Source organism: Orbicella faveolata, unplaced genomic scaffold (assembly GCF_042242905.1).
Source record: "Orbicella faveolata isolate gen_17 unplaced genomic scaffold, um_ofav_v1 contig_14, whole genome shotgun sequence".
NCBI lineage: Eukaryota > Metazoa > Cnidaria > Anthozoa > Scleractinia > Merulinidae > Orbicella > Orbicella faveolata.
The window spans coordinates 9,853,287-9,877,322 of record NW_028301541.1 but is presented as its reverse complement, the minus strand read 5'-3'; the positions used below and the strand labels follow the sequence as shown (position 1 = coordinate 9,877,322).

At 37.8% G+C, this 24,036-nt stretch overlaps 2 protein-coding genes and 1 long non-coding RNA gene across 5 annotated transcripts in view; 1 reads left to right on the top strand and 2 right to left on the bottom strand.

Moving 5' to 3' along the window:
• The window catches only part of LOC110061630 (uncharacterized), a 29,274-nt gene extending 15,623 nt beyond the window's left edge, over window positions 1–13,651 (top strand). For all 3 annotated transcript variants that reach the window (XM_089286534.1, XM_089286535.1, XM_089286536.1), the window contains one exon: window positions 629–13,651. In XM_089286534.1, the coding sequence (XP_089142660.1) occupies window positions 5,417–6,961 (1,545 nt within the window). In that variant the 5' untranslated portion in view covers window positions 629–5,416 and the 3' untranslated portion in view covers window positions 6,962–13,651. The remainder of the gene's footprint in view (window positions 1–628) is intronic.
• LOC110062009 (uncharacterized) lies at window positions 7,650–10,966 on the bottom strand. Its single transcript, XM_089286533.1, has 3 exons — window positions 9,338–10,966; window positions 8,915–9,001; window positions 7,650–8,752 (listed from the first exon to the last, which is right to left on the bottom strand). The coding sequence occupies exons 1-3, from the start codon at window positions 10,964–10,966 to the stop codon at window positions 8,249–8,251; spliced, it is 2,220 nt and encodes a 739-aa protein (XP_089142659.1). The 3' UTR covers window positions 7,650–8,248.
• Window positions 13,562–22,400, bottom strand: LOC110045314 (uncharacterized). Its single transcript, XR_016206360.1, has 3 exons — window positions 22,145–22,400; window positions 21,992–22,055; window positions 13,562–16,699 (listed from the first exon to the last, which is right to left on the bottom strand). It is a non-coding gene; the product is annotated as an uncharacterized LOC110045314 (long non-coding RNA).
• Between the last annotated feature and the right edge of the window lie 1,636 nt (window positions 22,401–24,036).

The following is a 24,036-nucleotide window of genomic DNA, read 5'->3' as shown; positions in this document are numbered from 1 at the left end:
AGCTCAGGATGCTTGTTGGGTATACAGTGCACTTATTGCAGACAGGGTGTTAAGGTAATATTTGTGGTGCAAAAGTTTTATTTTGGAAGGTTCCTCACCCTTGTTAAGGCTTTACAGAATCTTTGAGGATCTCACAAGATCTTTGAAAGATCTGCAAAGATTGTTAAATGAAAGATCTTGTAAAGATCTTGCATTGATTTTCCAAGATTTTCAAAGGTCTTTGTAAGATCTTTGATAAAAAATCTTGAAGATCCTTGAAGATCTTGTTCAGGATCTTTGAGGATTTTGATCCTTGATAAGATCCTCATGAAGATCCTCAAGGAACCTTAAAAGATTTCTACCAGTATAGTGAAAAACAATGGAGTGAATATAGTTTGTGTAGTGTGCGTTAGTCAGTTTTATTCATGTTGACAGGTGACTTAATCCTTAGCTATTAAAACTAGGTAGTTCATGAACATGTAAACAAAATTATTACATTTTTTATTTAATTACTTGTTATCCAAGCGTAGATGTTAAGAAAGACAACAGCTAAACCCTTGCAAGTGATAAAAAATACATCTTTCAAGCTCTCTTAGAAATCTCAGATTGGATTCCAAAATAACCTATCACTGTGCTTGTTTCATCACAGGATGTTGGACCAGATAGAGCATCACGTGACAGCACAGACGCTGAGAGGCCAGGAAAAAGACAAGAGGGCAGGCATGGAAGAGGATGCTTAAAGATTGAAGCCACCTAGCAGACAAGTTGACAAGATGGCTTATGGTATCATAAGTAGTTTATTTAATTAGAATAAGTTGGCCCTGCCTGGGAGGCCTTTGAACATGGGGTACAGCTGGCCCGGGGTTTTCCTCCTAGGAGCAAGTGGACGTACGGGGAGGTTTTTCACCCAGCTGTTGTTCCACAACCCCTGTTCAGGTTAGCTGGTTATTTCTTCACCTTCGCATAGTCTTTGTCTAGGTCCTTGCATTGGTTTGGAGCAAGTAAAAATGAATAAAAACCTTACATACAGTCATGAATGTATTAGAACAAACACCTCCTTGCCAACAACAAGTGACTTTTTCATGACCTCAGCAAACCAATCAACGAACTTGTGCTTCAAATAGACCCAGCATAAACTTGACTAACAATAGATGGAGTGAAGCTGAGAACATCTGACACCAACGACTACTACATGTAACACCTTACAAAATAACTTATTCATGACCTAAACAAACCTACCAACAAACTTTAACTTCAAACAGAACCAACACAAACTTATTACTGACAATAGATGAAGTGACACTTCACAACATCTAACACTGACAGTTTTACACCTTACAGATGACTTATTTATGACCTCAACAAACCAACCAACAAACTTTAACTTCAAACAGAACCAGCACTTACTTGACTAACAACAAATGGATTGAAACCGACAACTGCTAACTGACATCAACAATTACTTATACCTTACAAATTTATGACTTATTCATGACCTAAACCAACCAACCACCAAACTGTACATTACTTTGTAACTTCAAACAGAACCAGCACAGACTGTAACAACATCTGACACAAACAACTACTTAGACCTTACAAATGACTTTTTCATGACCTCAGCTAGCCAAACAACAAACTTTAACTTCAAACATAACCATCACAAACTTGACTTACATTGGATGGATTGAAACTGACAACATCTGATATGAGCAACTACTTGCACCTTACAAATGATGTATTTATGACCTGGACAAACCTAAAAAAACCAGACCTGACTTGTGTACTTCAGTTGAAACTGTCAATGACACTGCAGGCCTATTACTACCAACCAACATATTCTGTACCACAATCACCAATACTTTACAGACTACAGTAACTGCACAAGTCGTATACCAATGCAAGGATTTAGCACTGAATCAGATAATATTATCTAATGCTACATAAGTGTGTGTGCCACCATTATTCAAATAACTGCTTTTCTTCTAACAGAAAAATTACCTCCAAACATTTTGCTACTGAATATCACCATAGCTGTACACTGTATGTGATCAACTGGGTCAATGATTGGAATCAGAGGTCTTTGCTACTGTATGTAGTTTTCTCTGCAGATTAGCAACAAACTCACTTTTCAACTAAATTTCAAGAGTTTATTAATCAAAATTCACATTATTTGCAAACACAAGAAAGACACCTGCCCAGTAAATTATTTTCTTGCGAGGCTTTTCACTGATCTTGGCAGCTATCTGTAGTCTCAATTCTTCTGACAAGACTTAAATTTAAAAATTTGCAAAGTTATGTTTATCTTTATAGGAAAAAAAACCACCTAGGAACTAAAATTAATTATGGTAACTGTCTTATTGGACACATGCAAAGGTTCCATCCTTAACCTTCAAAACTGGAACCACATTGAGTAACTTACAGGAAATTAATTCTGAGAAGGATGCAGGATGTCCAGATTTTCAATTTTCAGCTCTTGCAAATTGGGATGTGTGCTTCATTACAGGCTAAGAAAAATTAATATAAATTAGTTGGTAGAACTCTTAGAACATAGCTAGCAAATACTTCACGGCTCTAAGGATAGCTTGCTAAATGATTTTTTACCACAATTGCTGCTTATCTCAGCAGCTGCTCACATTAATGTGTCACACAATGCCTTTTTCAGCTCACGCTCTGGAAAGAACATTTTCTTTGACGTTGATATTGTGGTAAAAAAACAAATCAAAATGTGGTTTAGCGTGGTCTGTACTCTTATCGACAACGATACATGCCATCATAGTAGTCAAAATTTGTTGTGGACTCACCCGGCTGCGCCTTGTGAGTCCACAGCATTTTGACCACTGTGATGACGTGCATCGTTGTGGATAAGAGTACAGACCATGCTAAACCACACTCGATTTGTGAAACTTCTCATCTTAGTGTACAATGTACTTCTTTCGTAAAAGCAAAAATATATTTCACTACTTAACTCTTTTTGAGCAACAATCAACATCACGCTGCCACTCAACCTTACTACATAATGTACTTACTGCAGGAAACAAATTTAATTTTCTTCGGGAGTCGGTAATGAAAAACTAATTTCCTTTTTGATCCATCTTTACCATTTTAAAGTGCATGGCAGTTTGATGGTGGTTGTTTAATTCATAAACAAGGGAAAATTTTTGATTATAAATTGAACAATCTCAATGCACACTTAGTTAAGTGGATCTGCAAGCTCATTAGCACAAACTTAAACTATTGCTAACCAAAAAAAATTTCAATTATCTCAAGCAAAACAAAAGTTCCAACTGTAAGCAAGTTTGTTCATGCCATCTTTTTTACCTTCTTGACTACATCATTGATTACTTTCAAGACTTACCAAAATTTTCATTGATGCAAATGTTCTTGCCTTAAGCCGTACAATATGACACCACCTGTTTGTAGGAAAGTTTTCAAGAGTCAATCTTACTGAAGACAAAATGTTATCAGAATTTAGAATTAAGCAAATTTAATTTGAAGGTCTTCATTTCGGAATAATTATTGTAGAATTAGGCTATTTTCAGTTTTTCGTCTTCAATCTCAAATTTTGTTGCATTTCTCCTGACTAACAATGATATTTAATGCTAATGTTAAACACATTTAGATCAACAGTCTGCATTTTACCTTATTTTTAAGTTTGTATGTTTTTTCTTTTTGTTTTTCTAGAAACAAATCCTGATTCCCTCACATAAGTATAAACAAACATTTTACATTCTCGTCAAGAGCTACACAATGCAGACTGTTGATGAAAACCAATGTATATTAACTTGCTTAATGCACTAGTTTCTTGGTTCTTTCTTGGTGTTGCAAAGAAGGTTCTCTTGGGCATCCTTTAAAGGTTTTTCAGTGCTTTCTCTGTTGCTTCAAAAAATTCTCAGAATTTATCAGGACTATATTTCTGGGCTTTCTTGGTTGCTCCAAAAAATTCTCGTGATTTTTAGGACAAGAAATTCTATTTATGCTCAGTACCCTAATGTAAAGTGCCATGGACAAATAGTGGATTGGCGCTATATAAATACTTTATTATTATTATTTATTATTACCCTGAGTGCAGCCTGCTCATGGTTAAGGTTTCTGGCTCTTTTTCTCTGGACTTCTGTCACTAAGAAAGAACCAATTTTTCCTTTATTCGTCTATTTGTAATGCTAATGAGCTTGCATGTAAAACTATATACTAATTAAGTTGTCAGGTTCTTATTTAATTCCAGGACAAAAGGTGGCACACACATGAAGACCAAAGATTGGTCATATTCAAATCTAGTCAATCATGTCCCTGCTGGGTTGTGGAAACTCTGCCACTGAGAAGGTGTGTTTCTGATGTCCTCTGAAATATTCCAACTGAGAAATCCTGGGAAACTTTATCTGATCCTGTAATTCAAGCTGGGGACAGTTGGGCACTTGGAAGAGTTGGCCATTTGCTCTCAAGTGGGGTGGACAGTGTGAAGGAAGGTGAGAGTTTGCTTTTCATGTCTTTAGGGTTTCACTTAATTTGTCACAATACCACACCATCAATTTCGGCCCAGCAAGATGCTTCTTTGCAGTCAATGTATCAGGAAATGTTCCACAACCAAGGACGTAAAACAGGAGTGCTGAATTGTGGAGCTCAAGGAAGGTGCATCTCTAGAGAAAGCATAGACAGGGGAGATCACTGAATTTCATTGGTCTGACCTGATTGGATTTTCACAAATGACATTAAATTGAGCTGAGTCACTGGGGGTCTCTCTGATTGGGTTGCTACTGGGTTGCCTCTTTTCTAGTTTTTCATTAAAAAATAGACTTTAACTTTAAAATAATAAAATTAAAGGCCCAAAATTATAGGCCCAATTATAAACAAAACTTTTTTTGAGAAAAGCAAATTATTACTAAGCATTATATTAAATTTTCATTTTCCCTTTTGAAGAATTTCACATCATAAACTTAGTTATTTTCATTCTCTATGGGGCGCCGTACTGGACAATATTACGAACATTTCTTAAACATGCTTAACTCCTACTTAGCGTGACATACTTTATATTCTGTATGGTCATTATCATATAACCATGCCAAAATCTAAATAAAGAAGCTCAACTTACTTCATATTCTGTATGGTCATTGTCATATAACCATGCCAAATTCTAAATAAATATGCTTAACTTACTTTATATTCTGTATGGTCATTGTCATATAACCATGCCAAATTCTAAATAAATATGCTTAAATTACTTCATATTCTGTATGGTCATTGTCATATAACCATGCGAAATTCTAAATAAATATGCTTAACTTACTTTACATTCTTTCAGGTCTTTGTCATATAATCATGCCCATATACACTTATATTGAGCATTCTAAACTTCCATGCGTATGCAGTATGGTATGATGCACCACGCGCTTTATATGCTGATTTTGTAACCAGGTCTCTCGCGGCCAGTGACGGAACCAAAATGGCGGCTCTAGGTGGCATTGCTGGGTCAGAGAATCGACTCATATCATTTTTTGAACGGACAAAAGCACTACTTGCCGAGGCAGAACAATGCATTTATATATTTTCATCTGCTGGGGACATAGACAGAATAGAAATGTTACACGAGAGGCTTTCAGAGGCTGGGGAAACTGTTTTTATTTTGAAAGAGAGCGCTTCCGAACTCATCAGTTCGGATCGTGATTTAAAAATGGCAAATTTTCATAGCAACATGGATGAGCTGTCCACACACTTGATAAGACTGCGAGTCTATTTTGAGAATATGGCAGATTATTTAAGTGAAGACACAGTAAATGTGCCAGCCCACCAATGCAAGAGGGAGTACACAGGTATGAGAGGTCAACCGAAACTGGAGGTTTCCAAAAGGCAAATACAGTTTCTCCGCGAGTTGCACTTTCCTTGGGTCAGAATAGCGGAACTTCTCGGAATCTCCACAAAAACCCTAACAAGAAGGCGGCAAGAGTTTCAAATCGATGGCGAGGAAGAGATGAACTGGTCGTCTGCTGGAAATGGCGCACTAAGGGAAATCATGCAAGAAATAATGACGGTCACTCCTGGAATTGGTCAAACCCGAATGTTAGGTGCATTACATAGCAGGGGAATACGAGTGCAACGATGGAAAGTCAGAGAAATGATGCGCGAGCTGGATCCAGTTGGAACAGCACTTCGGTGGAGAGGAACCATATGTAGACGAAAGTACAATGTACAATGTCCAAATGCGCTCTGGCACATCGACGGAAATCACAAGATGATACGCTGGCGATTTGTGGTACACACGGCTATTGATGGATATTCCAGGTTGATACCATATGTGTACTGTGCAGACAATAACAAATCAGATACCGTACTTGAACTGTTTCAGAATGCCTGCCAATCTTATGGCATACCTTCAAGAGTTAGAAGTGACCATGGTCTTGAAAACATGGGCGTGGCCCGAATGATGTTGGAGTGCCGGGGAGTCAACAGAGGAAGCATGATAACCGGAAGTTCTGTGCACAATCAAAGAGTTGAACGGCTTCATAGGGATGTAACCAGTGGTGTCCTCAAAAGTTATATCGACGAGTTCAACATGATGGAGACTTCTGGCCTATTAGACCCTGTTAATGAAGTTCATTTGTTATCACTTCATCTTGTGTATTTGCAGGAAATTAACAAATCTCTGGAAGAATTTACCAGACAATGGAATTACCATGGTCTTAGCACAGAAGGTGGTTCATCTCCTCTCCAGCTTTGGACCGAGGGCATTCTGAGAACTGCAACAGACAGGAACTCGCCTTTAGATGTTATTTTAACAGAGGAAGAATTAGTTTGGTACGGAGTAGATGAAGATGACAGTTCTGTTACAGAAGAGGACCAAGAGGTAGTTGTTCCAAGTAGTAACATACCTCTGAGTGGAAGTCAACTAGACCACCTTCATTCCCTAATACCCACAAACCTGAGAAAGGACGAAAGAATCCTCAAATATGTTGAGCTTGTTGGGGTTGTTCATGCTATGCATCAGGAATAATTAGAACATAACTATTGTATGGGGAGTAACTTGAGGAAAAGTAACAGGTCCTTTTAGAGGACTGGGAAAAGTAATGTCAGTACCAAAAAATGCTTGCTCAGTAGTGGAAAAAAACGACATATGGAGGTTCAGTCTGGGTTTGCTAAGTTAATTTCAAGTTTAGAAATTTATTTGTATACAATCTTGCCATAACTGGGAATAACTGGATCAGTGTCTTCCACTCATTTCACAAGACCCAGGAATTCTTTTCTCTTTTCTCTCACAGCAGCAGATGTAGCATGTGAGTTCAGTAAAGAAACAATTTGCAAATGCCACACAGTATTGACAACTAAGGTTTTCTTTCAAATTGTTTTTTTTTAATTTACTGGTATTTCCATTGTGTTTGAGGTTACCGCTTAAATTTGTCTTTTAACATCACAGTTAGTTAATGTTGTTGTTTTTGGCATCAGCAGCACCAAAACAGGTCACTAGGTAATCATTAGACAGCTAAGATCCTATAAAGACAAACAAGCAGGACAGTCAGGTCCATGTGTTGCTGTATTGAGGGACTCCAACTGAGTTATTCATGTTTAAATTCACTCAATAGCATCTTTTACAAATTATATTATTACCCTTGGCAAAAAACTAAGGGTACCTTGGTTATGTGGAGACTTAAGTGAGTCTTGTTACAAATTGAGGAAGCATAAAATGGCAAATAAAACACAACATTTATTGTCACTTTGTCATTTTTTTCCACTGTTACACAAAAAAGTTGTTTGTCATGCAACACTACAAGTAAGTAAATTACATGGGGATGCAGGTGCTCCCTGCTCATGAACAAACATTGTGAACAGCTACAGCATCATTTCCTGATCAATCCAAATTTAAGGATAGCTAGCTTCAAAACAACTCAAAACTACTGGTGAAAATGACTTAACACTGTGGTTTCATGAGTGCATGTTCCCTGAATATTCTCTTTTAATAGTCAATGCCAGTGAAAGTACAGTATGAAAGTTAAAAAATGGTCATACATGTACATGAACTTCTGCAATTCACACATCACGTTAAATCTTAATTATTAATTAAACCTTGAAGGACTAGGGTTCTACATGTAGAAATTTCAATGGGCACAACAATAAATGTCAACATTAACATGTGGCTGAAATACTTCTTAAAAAATCAATGTGACAACAACAAATGCCATTGAATTTTTAAGTGGGAAAATATTCCTCTAAAAAGTGAGGAACTGAACTCTAACATTTACATGCTAACTACAATGTCACGACTGAATAAACCGGTGGATATGAATTACACACAGTTAAAGGATTTCTTTGCAGAACTAATGACAGCATTCAGCAATAAACTGAAACTTTCTTCACTTTCAAAGTGATTTGGAAGAGTTAATGAAAGCAAACATGTTGATGCAAAAATAGAAGGAACATTGTCAAATTTTACATTGATTCTACTTAGTCCAAAGTTGGGCAAACCAGAGGAACCAGTGACAAAAAAGACAAAATTTTCCAACATTTGAATATCAGCCTTACGGAAGTACTGTTTAAGGTAATTTGCAACAGTTCTGTCATCTTCACTCATCTCAGATGGAAACTGTAGTACATCAACCAATTGTGCTGCACTCAACCTACTATCACTGCTGGGCACAAACAGCTTCTCAAACATGTCAGGGTACTCTGCCATTTTAGCACGAAAGCCAAGTACAGCCAGTCCTTCTCCAAGCTGATCTAGAACAATCTTGGGTCGGCTTATGACATCATGAATTATTATCCCTTGGATGACCCTCATTTTGTTGTCATTCTGAAAAAAAAAATCATCTGTTGTAGTGTTGGGTATAAAGACCTGCTGTGGTAGCTGGGGACACTCAATAAACTATTATTGTAAAATGGAAAAAGGAACTTGCCTTCAATCAAAAATTTGAAAGAAATCAGTTTCTAATATTATTATCCTTTGAAGACTTACAGATAAAACTACCGACATGCCACACTCTGACAAAAAACTAGCCACTTCTTCTTGGTCCAGTGTGGCGACATCTTCAGCCTGAGCAATCTGTTAACAAGAAAACTCCTGGTCAATCCTCCCTTTGTTAAGGATATAAATCTGTTCAAGTTTACATTCATTCAATACACAGTGCACAGTGATGCCAGTATCTTTCTTTGTGTGTCTACAGTTTCCTCATACCTAGTTGGGCCAGAAATTATATTGTAAATGTTTTCCACCCTCTGTCCACCCTAACTCTGAATAAAACAAGGAGGCTGACTTCCCTTTTGTTAGTCATCAGCACTTGTTGAAAGATATTAGCACTTACTTAAAGAGCAAACTACTTAAAAAGGGAAGGGACAAAACATTACTATTGGTATGCAAGCACAAATACATGTACAATACCTTGTCAATAAAATTTTTCACAGGCTCCGAGCAGTCTCCATAGTTCAGTGAATCCATTGCTGTATCAACATCCCCCGTTGCTAGGTAGCGATAAACTGAAGGACTAAACACAGGGAAATCAGGACCTCCTTGCAAAATGCTGTGCACAATGATTGTTCCAATGTACTTCATCATACCAGAAGCTACAATGTCAGCATTATAAATGGGACTTTTGTAATTGGTGCCCTGAAAGAACATCTGAGATATAACTTGAAGAAGCTGGCTAAAGAAGTGTCTGGTTACTCCACCCGTGTCCACAGCTGGCTGTCCTGTGTAAAGGACTCTTAGATGCTTTGTAGGATCAAAGCTGGGATCTTTATAGTATGCCATAGCATCATTGAATAAATCTTCTTCGTCAACTTTGAGCTTTTCTTTCTGGGTACTCAAACCTTTCTGAAGTTCCTTTAACACTGTATCCAGGGAATCTGCTTTTTCATTTGCTGGGGAGAAAACAGGCTCCAAAAGGCTATCATCATCATCCTCACCAATGTCACTCTCAAAAGGGAGATTTTGGGAGGAGAGGAAAAGAGCAGCCCGGCTGACACTCCCATGGCAGGTCAGGGCATTCTGCAGTATGCTGGTGCTTTTTCCAGGGAACATATCTTTTAACTGATCTAGCCCCCCTCGATTTATTGCACTGCTGGATAAGGCAGTAGTTGATAGGTATGAAACATTTGACAAACCACTACATTCACCATCATCAGCAATTTCCACTTGTTCAGGAAGGGGTGAACTTGGGCTTGGATTTCCACCTCGTGGATCATGATCAGGACTCTGGGGAGGGCTATCAGTGTCACTATTGAGACTAGCAGAGATATCACATTCTGGTCGAATGTATATGCTCCCTTGTCCAGCAAGGCCAAGAACAGGTGAAGCTGAAAAATGTACACCAGTGGCTAACTTTGGTGTAATTATTTGACCGTAACAGGACTTTACAAATTCAAAGTCTGTTTCTGCAAGAGGTGGGAACAACTCTCTAATTTGAGCTCGAAGGTCTTCTTCCTGCAGAGACTTGTCCACTGGAAATGCATGAACAACAAATCCATTGTTTTCTAACCGACATCGCGTCTGGTGGGTAGGCACTGACTTCGTGTCAGGAGAAGGAAGAAGAACAACATCTTTATGTACTACATCTTTCTTTGCTTTTTTGGCTGGAGGCTTCTTACCTTTAACACATTTGCTATTGGACGACTTGCCACCAAATGATCTTTTACCAACAGTCGGAAATAAGTTCCTTAACTGTGCGGCCACCGCTGTGCTTTCCACATTTCTGATGCTTGTGTTGTTTACATTCACAGTCTGACTTGATGATGGCGTTCTCGTCGACAGTATTCCCGATTCACGAGGCCTTTGATCCAACATTCGTTGTTCAATAGGTTGCACATTACTATCATTGAAATTTTGCAGTAATGATCTTGCCTGACGAGCGATATTTGATAACGCTTCTCGGAAATCTTCGCTTCTTTCCTCCATTACTGAAAGCACGTGATAAAAGCATCCAACATGGCAGTCTTGTAGGGGCCGAGGGAGATCTGGTGACGTATTTGTCATAACAAGCGCGCGGTGCATCATACCATACTGCATACGCATGGAAGTTTAGAATGCTCAATATAAGTGTATTTGGGCATGGTTATATGACAAAGACCAGAAAGAATGTAAAGTAAGTTAAGCATATTTATTTAGAATTTGGCATGGTTATATGACAATGACCATACAGAATATAAAGTAAGTTGAGCATCTTTATTTAGATTTTGGCATGGTTATATGACAATGACCATACAGAATATAGAGTATGTCACGCTAAGTAGGCGTTGAGCATGTTTAAGAAATGTTCGTAATATTGTCCAGTACGGCGCCCCATAATTCTCTGTTTTCATTTTCATTGAACTTATAACATTAATTTTTTAATTTTCGAAACGTTCCCTTCATTAGTTTAATTGACACCTCACAAACTAAGGAGGACTAATAAGCACGAGCTGTTTGGCACTAGGGTCTCTGGGATTGTCATGGTAACCAACATGAGCTGTGAATGGTCAATGGTTGCCTTGGTAACCATTAACTAATAGCCCATGCTAGTTACCAAAACAGTCCCAGGAATCCTTGTGCAGACAGCTGATGCCTAGTCTTCTTTAAATTTCTGGAGTATTTAGTAGCTTATTTGTCAGTTTGAGGTTTATTTAATTAGAAACTAATATATGATAGGTGTTGATGAATAATTCTTCGTTGTTAGGCTTGTTAACTGTTAAATAAAACGGCGGCATTCCATTTAACAGTTAATTAGTCTGTCGATGAAGAGCAATTCTGAAACATTTTGCATTGATTTAAGCACTTTAGTTTATTCAATTTCTAACCAACCGAGCCAATTAAACAGGAGTTCAAAACTTTTCACCACCAGGTTATTAAGTGTAATTTATTTAAGCAAGAGACCACAAGTGTTTATTGTTTATAGGCTGATAAACCACTTGGGTTGTTACGAATTCTTCGAGTGTTCTTCCAACATCCCAAGTGGTTTATCATGCCTCTAAACCATAAAAACTTGCGGTCTATTGCGTTTATATAATAATTCAGAAGACACGCGAAATTTCCATGAGTTTACTGGCACAATAAACCATAGCTGATTGACCAATCAGAGCGCGCGTATTCATTTAATTATTAAATAGATATAAATTAAATCAATATAGAATTTCTTAATTCTTTTTGCTATAACAATAAAAATTCATAATCATAGACATTTCATTGGAGGGGGTGTTTTTTTTTAGGTGGGCTCAATTTCTTTTCCACTAAAATCCAGTAAAATTCACTAAATTCAAAGTTCCTCGGATTGTCACGCAATGCTCCTCCACAAACTGAGCAGAGACATTGCGTGAGCAGAGAAGTCACGGATGCGAAGAACGCAACAATCTTTTGCAATGGGAATTTTAGATCAACAAACAAAAATATTCTAAACCTCTGCAATAAAAATTATTGAGTCAAGTTGAATTTTAAAACCATTTGAAGCCAAAACTCGGCCAAATTAAAAAAAAAAATAACAATCGCGATAAAATTTATTAGTCAACAATTCTCTAGTTTTAAATCTTAGCGCGCATGAATATTTAACTTAATTCTTAAACACAACGTAACTTTAGCTCATACTTACTCGAATCCCGTTGAAGCCCAGGTTTTTTTTCAGGCTTTTTCTTTCCAATTGCTTAAATTGGAAAATTTACTGCGATGATCATTCTTCACTTTCACTTACTCCAAAATTGTTAACATTGTTAGCAGAGATTCGGCTTAAATCTTAAGCTTGTTTATTTTTAAAATAACAAGACCCACTCGGCTTCGTATGTTAATTGCTCGTTTCAGATCACGGATGTTCTCTGGAGAATTGTCCTTCTAATTATTCATTCATTCGCCCGGGAATTTGATTTGCATTTGAATAAACAACTCTCCAGGGTAACGTCACGTGACATGAAATACGACAGTAAACAAACAAGCTGAATAAGCAGTCTTTTTAGTTTTAAATCAAGACTAAATCTTTCTTGCCATAATAATCGGGCAATTTCTTTCATCCAAATTAAAGAGAGTAACCTGACATCGGTAGCTTCACAGATGAAAGACTTTTAGTGACTTGTGCTCTTTGGTGAAGTTTGTGGAATGACGGTCGGTCGGAGGTTTGGTCGGAGGTCAGACTGGCGGATTCTGGGTTCAAATCTTTCTTTGATTTCAACGGTGATGCACTGAAATTGAGCGCCATACTTAAGCGCTTCAGTTTTTCTTGTCCAGGTTGCGGACATTCCAACTTAAATGGGTTTTTCTCCAAAATATTCCGGGAGGGCGAGCTTATTGCAAATCTTTTATTTTTTCGATGCATTGACTTGCGGACTAGCATCTTAAACCAAATTACGAATTTGGCATTTTAATCATTTTTCAACTCATTAATTCCAAAATTACTCGAGTGTAGCATTGTGACAAATTAAGACTAACACCCCGGAGGCATGGGGAGCAAACTCTCACTTTCCTTTATGCTGTCCACCCCACTTGGGAGCAAACAGTCAACTCTTCCAAGTGTCTAACTGTCCCCGGCTTGGATGAAAGGATCAGATAAAACAGACCAGGATTTTATAGTTGGAATATTAAATGAGGACTAAAGAAACAACACCGACTCAGAGAGGCTGAGTGGAAGCAGCCCAAAGAGCAGGGACAAGATTGGCTAGATTATTTTTTTTATTATTTTTTTTCAATAAAAGTAATGGACAAGAGAGACAATTTTTATTTCAATAAAATTTTGTAATCTTCTCTCCCGTGTTGTTTTATTTTGCAATCCAACCATTTGAGTGAACCAGATAAACTCACCAAGAATAAGCCAAGTTCTGGAAAAGTCTTGGTAAAACGTTGCAGTACCATCAACACTTGTTTTAGTAAACTGCTCGTTTCTTATGTCAAAGTACGCCACAGATACGTCTTTTTAGTACTTTAAACGAATGAAATATATTTAGAGAACTTGTACCGGCTTGTTTTAAAGGCTAACTTAAAAAAAAGATAAATATATATTGATTCAATTGAGGCCTTGAGCTACTGTACTATATTTCAATTCCAAGCTTTCGCCGTTTTACGACATCATCAGGGATCCCGTAGAACGGCGAAAGCTTGGAATTAAAATACAGTACAGTAGCTCAAGGCCTTTATTGAATCAATATATTTATCTATTCCGAAATGCTACTGAAGGACAACTTCAAACGTTTATTCTAACTTTAAATTTAAACATATCTGTGGCGTACATTGGATCAGAAACAAACTGTTCACTAAAACCAGTCTGGAATCGTACCGCTTAGTTTTAACAAGACCTCAGTTACTGTAAACGTAAGAGTTTCAGTCCTAAGCTGGACATATCAATTCTCCTTACGAATTGCCCTCAAGTGATTTGATCTTTGTTTTGAGAATTTGGAAGCATATCAAGACTATCCCGAGATGATGATTTTCAAATATATTAATATTGTAAGGAGAAATAATATGCTCATCACCCTTGGGACTGCCTCAGAGTACGTTTCCCAAAACCTCTCCAATGAAAGAATGGTTTCCAAATAATGGCTGAAAAACCTGAGAAAATTCACAACCGTGTACAAATTATTTTATTGATGTTTTGCCGGCTCACATTTGCTTTCAAGACAAAAAGAAACGGCTCTGAAATATATTTGTTGTACTCGTGACTCCATAACTCCAGCGTATTTTCAAGTGTATTTTCAATTCTGTAATTTCTGATCCTACAACATCAAGAAATTCATTCAAGAGAACCGTGAAATTGTAAGCAAAGCTGTAATTCTAATTCTGCTTAAGACAACTGGTCTGAAATCATAAAAAGAAAAGGAAATTTCTGCATGCTGTTTGCACGTAACGAGTAAATTGTTGCATATTAACAGATCAAAATTATAATTGCAATTAAATTGAATTGTTGTTATTTCCATTTTGAAGTTGCTTCTTGAAGAGCAAGTCTGCTTTAGCTGAAGATCTAAACTCCTCGACAAAGACTTCTGTACATGTACTTGCATTTCTCATCTTGCGTGACATTACGTTCTTTTCATAACACAAGGCAAATCAGTCACGCAATAGTAAACATCCGTCGTTTTAGAAAATATTTACAGACTTGCTTTTTAGAGAATGTAGAGCAAAAGCAAAAATTTCCAAAAACAAAAAAATGTCTGCTGCAATCTTGAATGTGTATTTTGTTCAAGATTTTAACGACATCTGAAGGCATATTGGAGAAGAGAGGAAATGTTTTGAAAAACGTACCCATCAAGGTTTACAGTAAATAGAGACACAGTCAAACCAACCTAAAGGCGACCTTCTGTGTACTTTGCCAAACCAATGTGGTGCTTCTAAATTACCCATAAATTTATCTTCTAATAATTTAGCTGCACGAGACAATTTGGGACTTTTACAAGGTAGTCACATTTCAGACTCAAATTTCTTTTTTTTTTCACATTTTAATTTCCATTCAGGCTTACATCAATTTGTGAAAAAAAGGCTAAAATAAACAAAACACTTCAGACTCAAGATGGTCGCTTAACGGGGGTCATTTTACACAAGGTGGTCATTTAGAGAGGTTTGACTGTGTTCAATACTTCAGACATACAATATACTGTACCAAGATTTTTCTTCAGTGACTTTTTAATATTTTTATCTTTATTAAATAATTGTTTTTCAAAATGTGCTTGTATGATACAGAAGTTCAACAGATCAATGCCAATACATCATGTCCCAATCAGTTTAAACTTTTGGTTGGTCAATCAGCCAATCACAGTCCATTGGTAAGTGAGTGAGTCAGCCAGTCAGTCAGCAGTCTCTCAGTATTCAATCAGTCAGTCAGTTAACAGTCCATCAGTCAATCCATCAGCAGTCAACCAGTCATTCAGACAGTCATGAATAAGTCAATCATAGTTAGTCATTCAGTTAGTCAGTCAGTCAGTCAGTCAGTCAGCAGTCTGTCAGCAGTCAATCAGTCAGTCTGCTAGCAGTCCATCAGCAGTCAATCAGTGAGTCAGTCAGCAGTCCTGAAAAAGTCAGTCAGTCAGTTACGAGTCAATCAGGTGGTCAGTCATAGGTCAATCAATTAGTAAGTCAGTAAGTCTGTCAGTCCATCAGTCAGTCAGCAGCAGTCAGCAGTAGTCAGTAGTAGTCAGTCTGTGTTAATCCGTTAGTCAGTTTGTCAGACAGTCAGTCATGCAGTCAGTGAGTCAGTGAGTCAGTCAGTCAGTCAGTCCATCCGTCCATCAGTCAGTCTTTTTTATGTTTGCGTTATTGTACATAGTTTGGATACTGTGAGTTTTACTGTGCCAATTTTTAAAAGGATCATTTTAACAGAATGAAATTTTGGTTTCTCTCACTTTTACCTGGAATTTTCTCTCATTGTTAATGTATAAAACAAACGGGATAGACCACAGCTACTTTAACAGTGTCAATCAGCCAGTCATTTGGTACTGCAACCCAATTACTCACAAAGTTATACAATCGCCAATTCAACAATTTTCTTTGAATGTGAAAATGCAATCTAATGCTGATAAAACATCTTACTTTTGAACATCATTTTTGGCTGCAGAGGATAAATTTAACAATTTCACGGACAATTGGTTTAAAAAAGTGATTTAATAGCTTTTCTTACTCATTTTGTAAACAGTCAAGGCACAAACTGCATGTCTGAAGTCAAATAATCAGAGCAGAACTTGGCTTATTCTAGAGCTTTGTTTACCTGGTTCACCCAAGAGTTGGATTGCAAAATATAACATGCAGCCCTTCTAAAGATAACTACTTAGAGAGATTCAGTCCACTTTGTCCCTGTTGGCATCTGATCTGGAAAAGAAAGAAAGCTTATTTGTCAGGCTATTTTATACGAGCTTTTATAATTATTACCATGTACTTAACATTGCAGTTAAGAGGGTCGTACAGGATGGGGTCTCTGGTTCACGAATGAAAAAAATAGTGAATTACAGATCATGGATATCTAAATTTCATTTTCCTGAATCATGAACATAAGCAAGCAAGGTACTCTTTTTAATAACCTACTCTTATGCTCTAAAGAGTGTTACTAGGCCATATGACATTTTTGAAAATCAAGTGAATGACTCAAGGAAAGCCCTCTGTTACCTGGTAGCTGCAGATGCCTTACAAAACGTTACAACAATTATACAGAGGTAACATTTGATGTTTTCAGTCTTAATAAATCTTCTGGAGGACTTGCATCTCAAAATCACATAGAATAGAGTGATTAAGTCATGAATATTGGTTGATAATTCAATTTCTTCACGGGTCACGCAAAACCTTTAAGTCACAGATCATAACGAACAAGAAGATCTGTTAGATTTTATAACCGCGTGTTTAAAATTTAACTGTTTTCTTAGTACTACAGTCGCAACGCAGTGCACATTCCAAAGCAGTCCTTGATGATTCATTGTTTACTGTAGACACCACATCACTTTGATCTTCGCAAGAATACCCCTGTACAACCCTCAGTCAACTAAGGGAGAATTTAGTCAACACAATGTGGAAACTTCTTGTCTTGTTAACAAAATCTCAGATAGTCTGTGAATCAGTCAACTAAGAGGTCAGTCAGTCAGTCGGTCAGTCAGTCTGCCTGCCTGCCTGCCTGCCTGCTTGTCTGTCTGTCTGTCTGTCTGTCTGTCTGTCAGTCAGTCAGTCTGTCTGTGTTAGTCTGCAATTCAGCCAATCATTTTGTCTGTTAGTATATTCAGTGGCCAGTTTTCAGTCAGTCAGTCAGCCAGTCTGTCAGTCTGCCTGCCTGCCTGTCTGTCCGTCTGTCAGTCAGTCTGTCTGTGTTAGTCTGCAATTCAGCCAATCATTTTATCTGTTATTATATTCAGTTGCCAGTTTTCAGTCAGTCAGTTAGTCACTCATTCACCTTGCTTGCTCTTTACATTTGCTAAACAAACTATCCAAGGGGGGCACTCATTGCTACTTATTTCATTAACAGAAAAGTTCACCTGGTCAGTATGTCAAATAGAGTTAACCTGCTAGTCAGTCTGTTTGCCAATCAATCACCAATTACTAGTTGATTTGTTATCTTAAACAATTACATGTACACAGGCAAATGAATAAATCAGTTCAGAGACCAACCAGAAGTTTAACAGGATGTTTTGTCAATAATATGTTATTGGGATATAGTTAACATGCCTTAAAGTGCATTGTTGAGTTACAAATGTATACAAGTCAGTGAGCCATGGGAACTTCAAAGAACACAAGAGAAGCACATAGAAGTGAGTTGATGCATTTCACAAGTGTACTTAAAAATTTCCAAGAGCTAATCAGTCTAATCAACCTACAGTATCAATTAGCCAGTCAATTAGTTAATAATCATTATTTTAAATGGATTAAATCCCAGTTTCTAGTTTATTCATTGCAAATTTGAAATGGAGTGCCAAAGAGGAATTCAGTGCTATTTCAAGGTTACCCCAGGTGAAAAAGGCTGCAGTGAAAAAGAGAAGACAATTTGTGACATTTCAGAGCCTTGAAAATTACTGTCGCACTTACAAGAAAGAATTTCAAAGTTGGACATCTTTCTTGCAAATACATGAAAGCTATATTTTAATTAAAATGTAAAAAAAACCATTGCAATTTTGAGTAGTGCAAATTTTGCTGTGTGAGTGGAATCATGATTTTGAGTGCAGATTTTTGCAAGTCATGAAAAAAACCTTTGAAAAATGGCACAACTGATACAATAAGAATGCTACAAAGCAGTAATAACTTCATTAATCAAGAGTAATTAATACCGTAAACACTGGCGGATAAGCTGCACTTGCAGATAAGCCGCACTTGCAGATAAGCTGCACTTGCAGATAAGCTGCACCCCGAGTTTGGGAACTATATTTTCGAAAAAAAAAAAAAGGTTTTTGGAAAGAAATCAAAATACTTCACAAGTGGAGCTTGAGAAGGTTTTTTAAACATGTACATTTCTTGATTTATTGAATGTAAATCAGCATAAATGCACAAACACTAGAACGTTTGCCTATAATTTTAGTCTTGCAATAGTATGGACATGATGTCTACCAACTTTGACATATGTTTGATCTTTCTCTGGTATTTTTAAACCAGCAATTTTTTCATTCCTGACAGTTTTTCAGTAGAATTTTACATACAGCAAGAAGAACGAAAATGCATTTGTTCATTTGTTCATTCGTAGCTTAGTAGCCAGGCATTTCACAGGAGATGGAGTTCTGGAGACAAGTAGCTCTCAAAGCTTTCTTTGTTGACATGTAAACAGCTTTGTGGTGGAATGGAGATTCCGTACTGCATGACGTTTAGCTACTGTACTCTAGAATGAGCTAGAATGGTGACCTTAAAATGGCTAAAAGATTTTTTATGAAGGTTTAATGCAGTTAAGCAGCAAGAAATGTAAGCTTGTGATTATGAACAAAAACAGCTCTTTTAGGAGCCAACTCTGATATTATTTGTTTACTGAAGTTCTTATTAGTTTGCTTTACCGACTTATAAATTTTCGATAGAAAGTGTTAATTTGTGCAAATTTATGGCACGTTGTCCAGATGTTCTTGCAGATAATTAAGCTGCCCTGATTTTTAGGAAATTTTGAATAAAGCATCAACGCTGAGGTTTGAGATTTTCCTGTAAAATTTGCATAATGTAAGGATTGAAATCCCATCCTTCAGTGGTAATGGGTTGGGATGTGATATCAACACTGTTGAGCGCCATTTTTGTCAGGTTGAGAGAAAGCTGGGACGAGTTTCGGTGAAGGTGTGTAGGCCCTCCGACATAAATGATTGATGTTTGTAAAACTGATTGAGTCAGTTAGCCTTTTATAACGATTTTGCATCGAAGAAAACTTTATTCATTGTTTTTGTTAACAAAGCAATTTCCAACGTGCAATTAGTAAATTTTCAAACCCGTTGTTTTCGATATTCATTGAGAGTTGAACTGACTTGTAAAATTCGGCTCGCAATTTTCGCAAAAAAACAATATCTCGGGATCTACTTGGTCTTAGAAATCGCTTGAAACGGGAAAATACTTTTTAAATCAAGGCAGTACTAACTGTAAATTTTCCACTGATGCGTTGAGTATTTCTGTATTATTTCTTCACTTGTCAGTGTTTTGTTTACACTCGTGCCGACAATTATATTTTTTATCACGTTCCACTAATTATGCGGCGCCATGAATTCAACAGATCACCAAGATATTTATGGTATCTCAGGTTGTACTGGGTCTAAGAAATTGCTTGAAACGGGAAAATACTCTATAACTCAAGGCAGCGTTAGCTAGGAATATTTCGCTGATGCGTCGAGTATTCTTGCATTTTTTATCACAGTCAATGCTATTTTTTCACTGCACGCATGCCGACAAACGTTAAAAGGTTTAGGTGAGAATTTTTCTAAGCAAAAAGAAACTAGCTGTGAAATTGACAAGGTAAGAAAACTATCAAAGCACAAACGCGTAGCGAAAAATTTGTTTGTATGGAATTTTTTTTGTATGATTTCATCCAGCTTGCATCAGCTATAATCAATCAACGTTTAAAAGAATTTTATAGCAAATAAAGCACGATACAAGAGTTGATAGGACGTGTTTCTTGTTTAAACAAATGAGGCATTACACAGGTTTGTGGCAAGCGTATATTTAATGACTCTTATCTTTGTTTTATCTTCTGTCAGTACTATAATAATTACTGTTAAATACTTACGGGAAGATTAAAAAATTATCAGATAACCCGCACCACCCTATTACCCGCAGCAACAGTAGTTTACTGAAAAATTAACGCATTACCCGCGGGTAATCTGCCAGAAATTACGGTAAGTTTTTAACCGCCATCTTGAGCTGAGCAACCAAGCTCTCACACTTGGCTGGAAATGGGGCAACCTGCAAATACCTGTGTATTTATACTCCTCAAATATTTCTTGTGTGCAGTTAGTTTAAACATGTCATGTGATGCATCCAAAACTGGAGAATATTTAGATGCAAGAGATGTTGGAATCATATTCCCTAGTTTTCGAACTTTGCGACTTATGTTTCATCCGGAGTTTTATAACATATAGCATGCGCACTGGTAATTCCTATTTACACATGGCCATGCATAAATACACTTATTATATGGCTAGCTCCGTGAGCGGGCAAGATGAATCAAATCCTGCACTGTGGTTGGCTACCCGAGCGGGCAAGATGGAGCTATCTTGCCCACTCGAGACTACCCGCCGTGTCCCGCAAAAAAAGATTTCCCCGAAAGCCATATAATAAATCCTTTACTGACCAAGCTTGTTCGGTCAAGATGGCTGGATATTGGCCTCGTTCTTTTTTTGCGAGTTTATGGACCTCGACTCCGTCTCGGTCCATAAACATGCAAAAAAAGAACTTGGCCAGTATCCAGCCATCTTGATCTCACACTTGGTCAATAACCCATACGTATAATAACGTTTGCAGTTTCATTTTAGCTGCAAAATTTCTGTCAAGTTTAGCTCTGAGTTCCTTTTGCTAAAGTTTCGGCAATGTGAACATCATTCTGAACAATCCAAATCCTACTTTGAGCCTTTAACTTTTGCCAAGCTAAGATTTTTACTAAAACTTGAGTATTTTGACTTGTTTTGTTTACATTTTCTTTGAATATTTTGACTTTTTTTGCCTACATTCTCATTAATTTGAAGAAGCGAATGAATATATATATAAAAAAATGTTCAAAGAGAAATATCTGTACACATTTTGGGCCCAAATGGAGGTTAAAATAAGTTGGCATAACTTCCGGCCAAGTGTGAGAGCTTGGTTGCTTAGCTCAAAATGGCAGTTAAAAACATAACACCGTGTTGACCGGAAAAAGGAGCAAAACTTATTTAGGGTCAAAATGCCTTAGAAGATTAGCGGGGGTCTTCGTTTTAGAGTTTTTGGGGTCTTAGGGTCTTAGGATCTTAGGGCCTTTTTTAAAGGTCGTCATTTTACAAACACCCCATGATCGCATATAAAGAGCTTGAGACTCACGCCAAAAGGTGTGAAAGTTGGCACGTACCGACTTTGTCATTTCGTTTGTCTACTAACGCGTATACATTATACCTGTTCTGGTAGTTTAAGCTTATATTAAATCAAACTGAAACGCAGTCACATTGTAAATTAAAGTTTGTGAGTTTATGATAAGCTTACCTTCATCGTACAGAGCACTGCATTGATCAACAAGCAAAACGTCTCCTCATTCCTCGTCCTGGCTCTGACATGCATGAAAATGAAAAAGACGTTACCTACTGTCTCACATCCAGTATTTCACTGCATCAAGCCGCTTTAAACCAAATAACAAACCTTCGAAGAACTTCACTTTCGCCCACGTGCAAAATGGCAGCAAAGACTATTACACCTGCAAAGACTAGTGGGAAATAGCAGGGTAAAAGGGGAGGGGAAGGAGGGGGCTGCGTTGGCTACAGCCTGCGATAAGGCTCTTCTGTTTGAAGCGCCGCTATCTGGCTTTTCGCTTTGGCGCGCGTGCGACTTTACGAATAACATGCGATTCCCTAAACCCTTAAAGCCTAACAGCATGACGTCAGCCCCAAATCCTCGGAGCAGGGGTGCTAACCCTAAACCCCAAGCCTAACCTTAACCCCTAACCTAAGCCTAAGCCTAAGGCCAACTTCGTGACGTCACTCAGGGATGGTGCTAACCCTAAGCCTAAGCCTAACCTTAACACCTAGACAGATTAGGGTTCACCCAGCTCCCCCTTGACCATTATACGCTCATCAGAGGGCGTATCCCACTTTCATGACGTCAGCTCATAGAGGGGGTATCCCCTCTTCCCATGACGTCACCAGTTACCACCACCCTCCCGACGTTACGAAATGAGGGGTAGAGTTTTATTTTCAACTTTCTGTGTGATGTAAATATCAAACCGAAAAGTATATTTCTTTTAAATCGAATAACATCGATCTGTTTAAGAAAAAATGGAGAATTTTTGAGGAATTGTTTCTTTTAAACACTTAAGAAAAAAAAATGTATAAGTAGTGTAAGTATAAGTAGTATAAGTAGCAAGTATATTGTAAGTGTAAATGTAATTACAACATCAGTAATGTAAGTAGTGTAAGTGTTCAAGTTGTAAATAAAATTTCCATTCAAAAAAATTAAAAAATAAAAAAAAACTTTCTGAGACTTTTTCGAGAGATGTGTGCTTTCTCACCCCCAGCCACAGTAATTTTTTTTGTTTTACAACTCTACTAAACTTTACCATGCGTATCATAGAACTGTCGTCATGTCTTACGTTTTGTCCTATAAACGCGAGGGGTACCCTCCCAAAAGCCCCTCCTCGTGATGTCAGCTCATAGAGGGGATATCCCCCTTGCTATGACGTCAGCCCACAGAGAGGGAGGGGGTAACCCCCCTATCATGACGTCAGCCCATAGAGGGGGGAGGGGTTTCCTCTATGACGTCAGCCAACCACCTCATGCACCACAATTTTGTGCACTTTTTGCGATTTTCTCGAACTTTTATTGGCCGCCATTTTGAATAAATTAAAATGATGAACTCATCAGGATAATTTGGCAGCTATACTACTACTATTCCCAGCTGCCAGGATTATAGTTACCGCGTGATACTTATACCTAATCGTGTCTTTTTGGTACGTTTCGGTGGCATATCAGGTGAGATTGGTCGAGCCATGGTTCGTATTTTGTCGACATGTAGTCGAGCCAAAATACCCATGGCTCGACCAAACGAGCCTGTACCAAAAAGGTACGATTAGGTATTTACCGTACCTCAATTGGCCAAGTGAGCTTGATATCGTAGCCATGTTAGGTCAGTGACCTGATATCGCAGGATATTGATCAGGACAGTAGACACGGCTTCTGATTGGCTAATTGCGAATATGGGTAAGGTACAAACAATACGTTATTATATAGCTAGCTCCGTGAGCGGGAAAGATGAATCAAATCCTGCGCTGTGATTGGCTACCCGAAGGGGGCGAGATGGAGCTATTTTGCCCGCTCGGGACGACCCGCCGTGTCCCGCAAGTAAAATTTCCGCGAAAGCCATACAATAAATCGTTTATTGACCAAGCTTGTTCGGTGAAGATGGCTGGATATTGGCCTCGTTCTTTTTTTGCGAGTTTATGGACCTCGACTCCGTCTCGGTCCATAAACGCGCGAAAAAAGAACTTGGCCAATATCCAGCCATCTTGACCTCACACTTGGTCAATAACTCATACATAC

Bases quoted from the DNA above. Each gene is read 5' to 3' on its own strand.
- LOC110062009 (XM_089286533.1), bottom strand. From the start codon at position 10,966: ATGCGTATGCAGTATGGTATGATGCACCGCGCGCTTGTTATGACAAAT. The intron at 9,002-9,337 runs GTATTGTACATG...TCTTGTTAACAG, and splicing joins TGAAAAATTTTATTGACAAG to ATTGCTCAGGCTGAAGATGT. The intron at 8,753-8,914 runs GTAAGTCTTCAA...TTTTTTTTTCAG, and splicing joins GCATGTCGGTAGTTTTATCT to AATGACAACAAAATGAGGGT.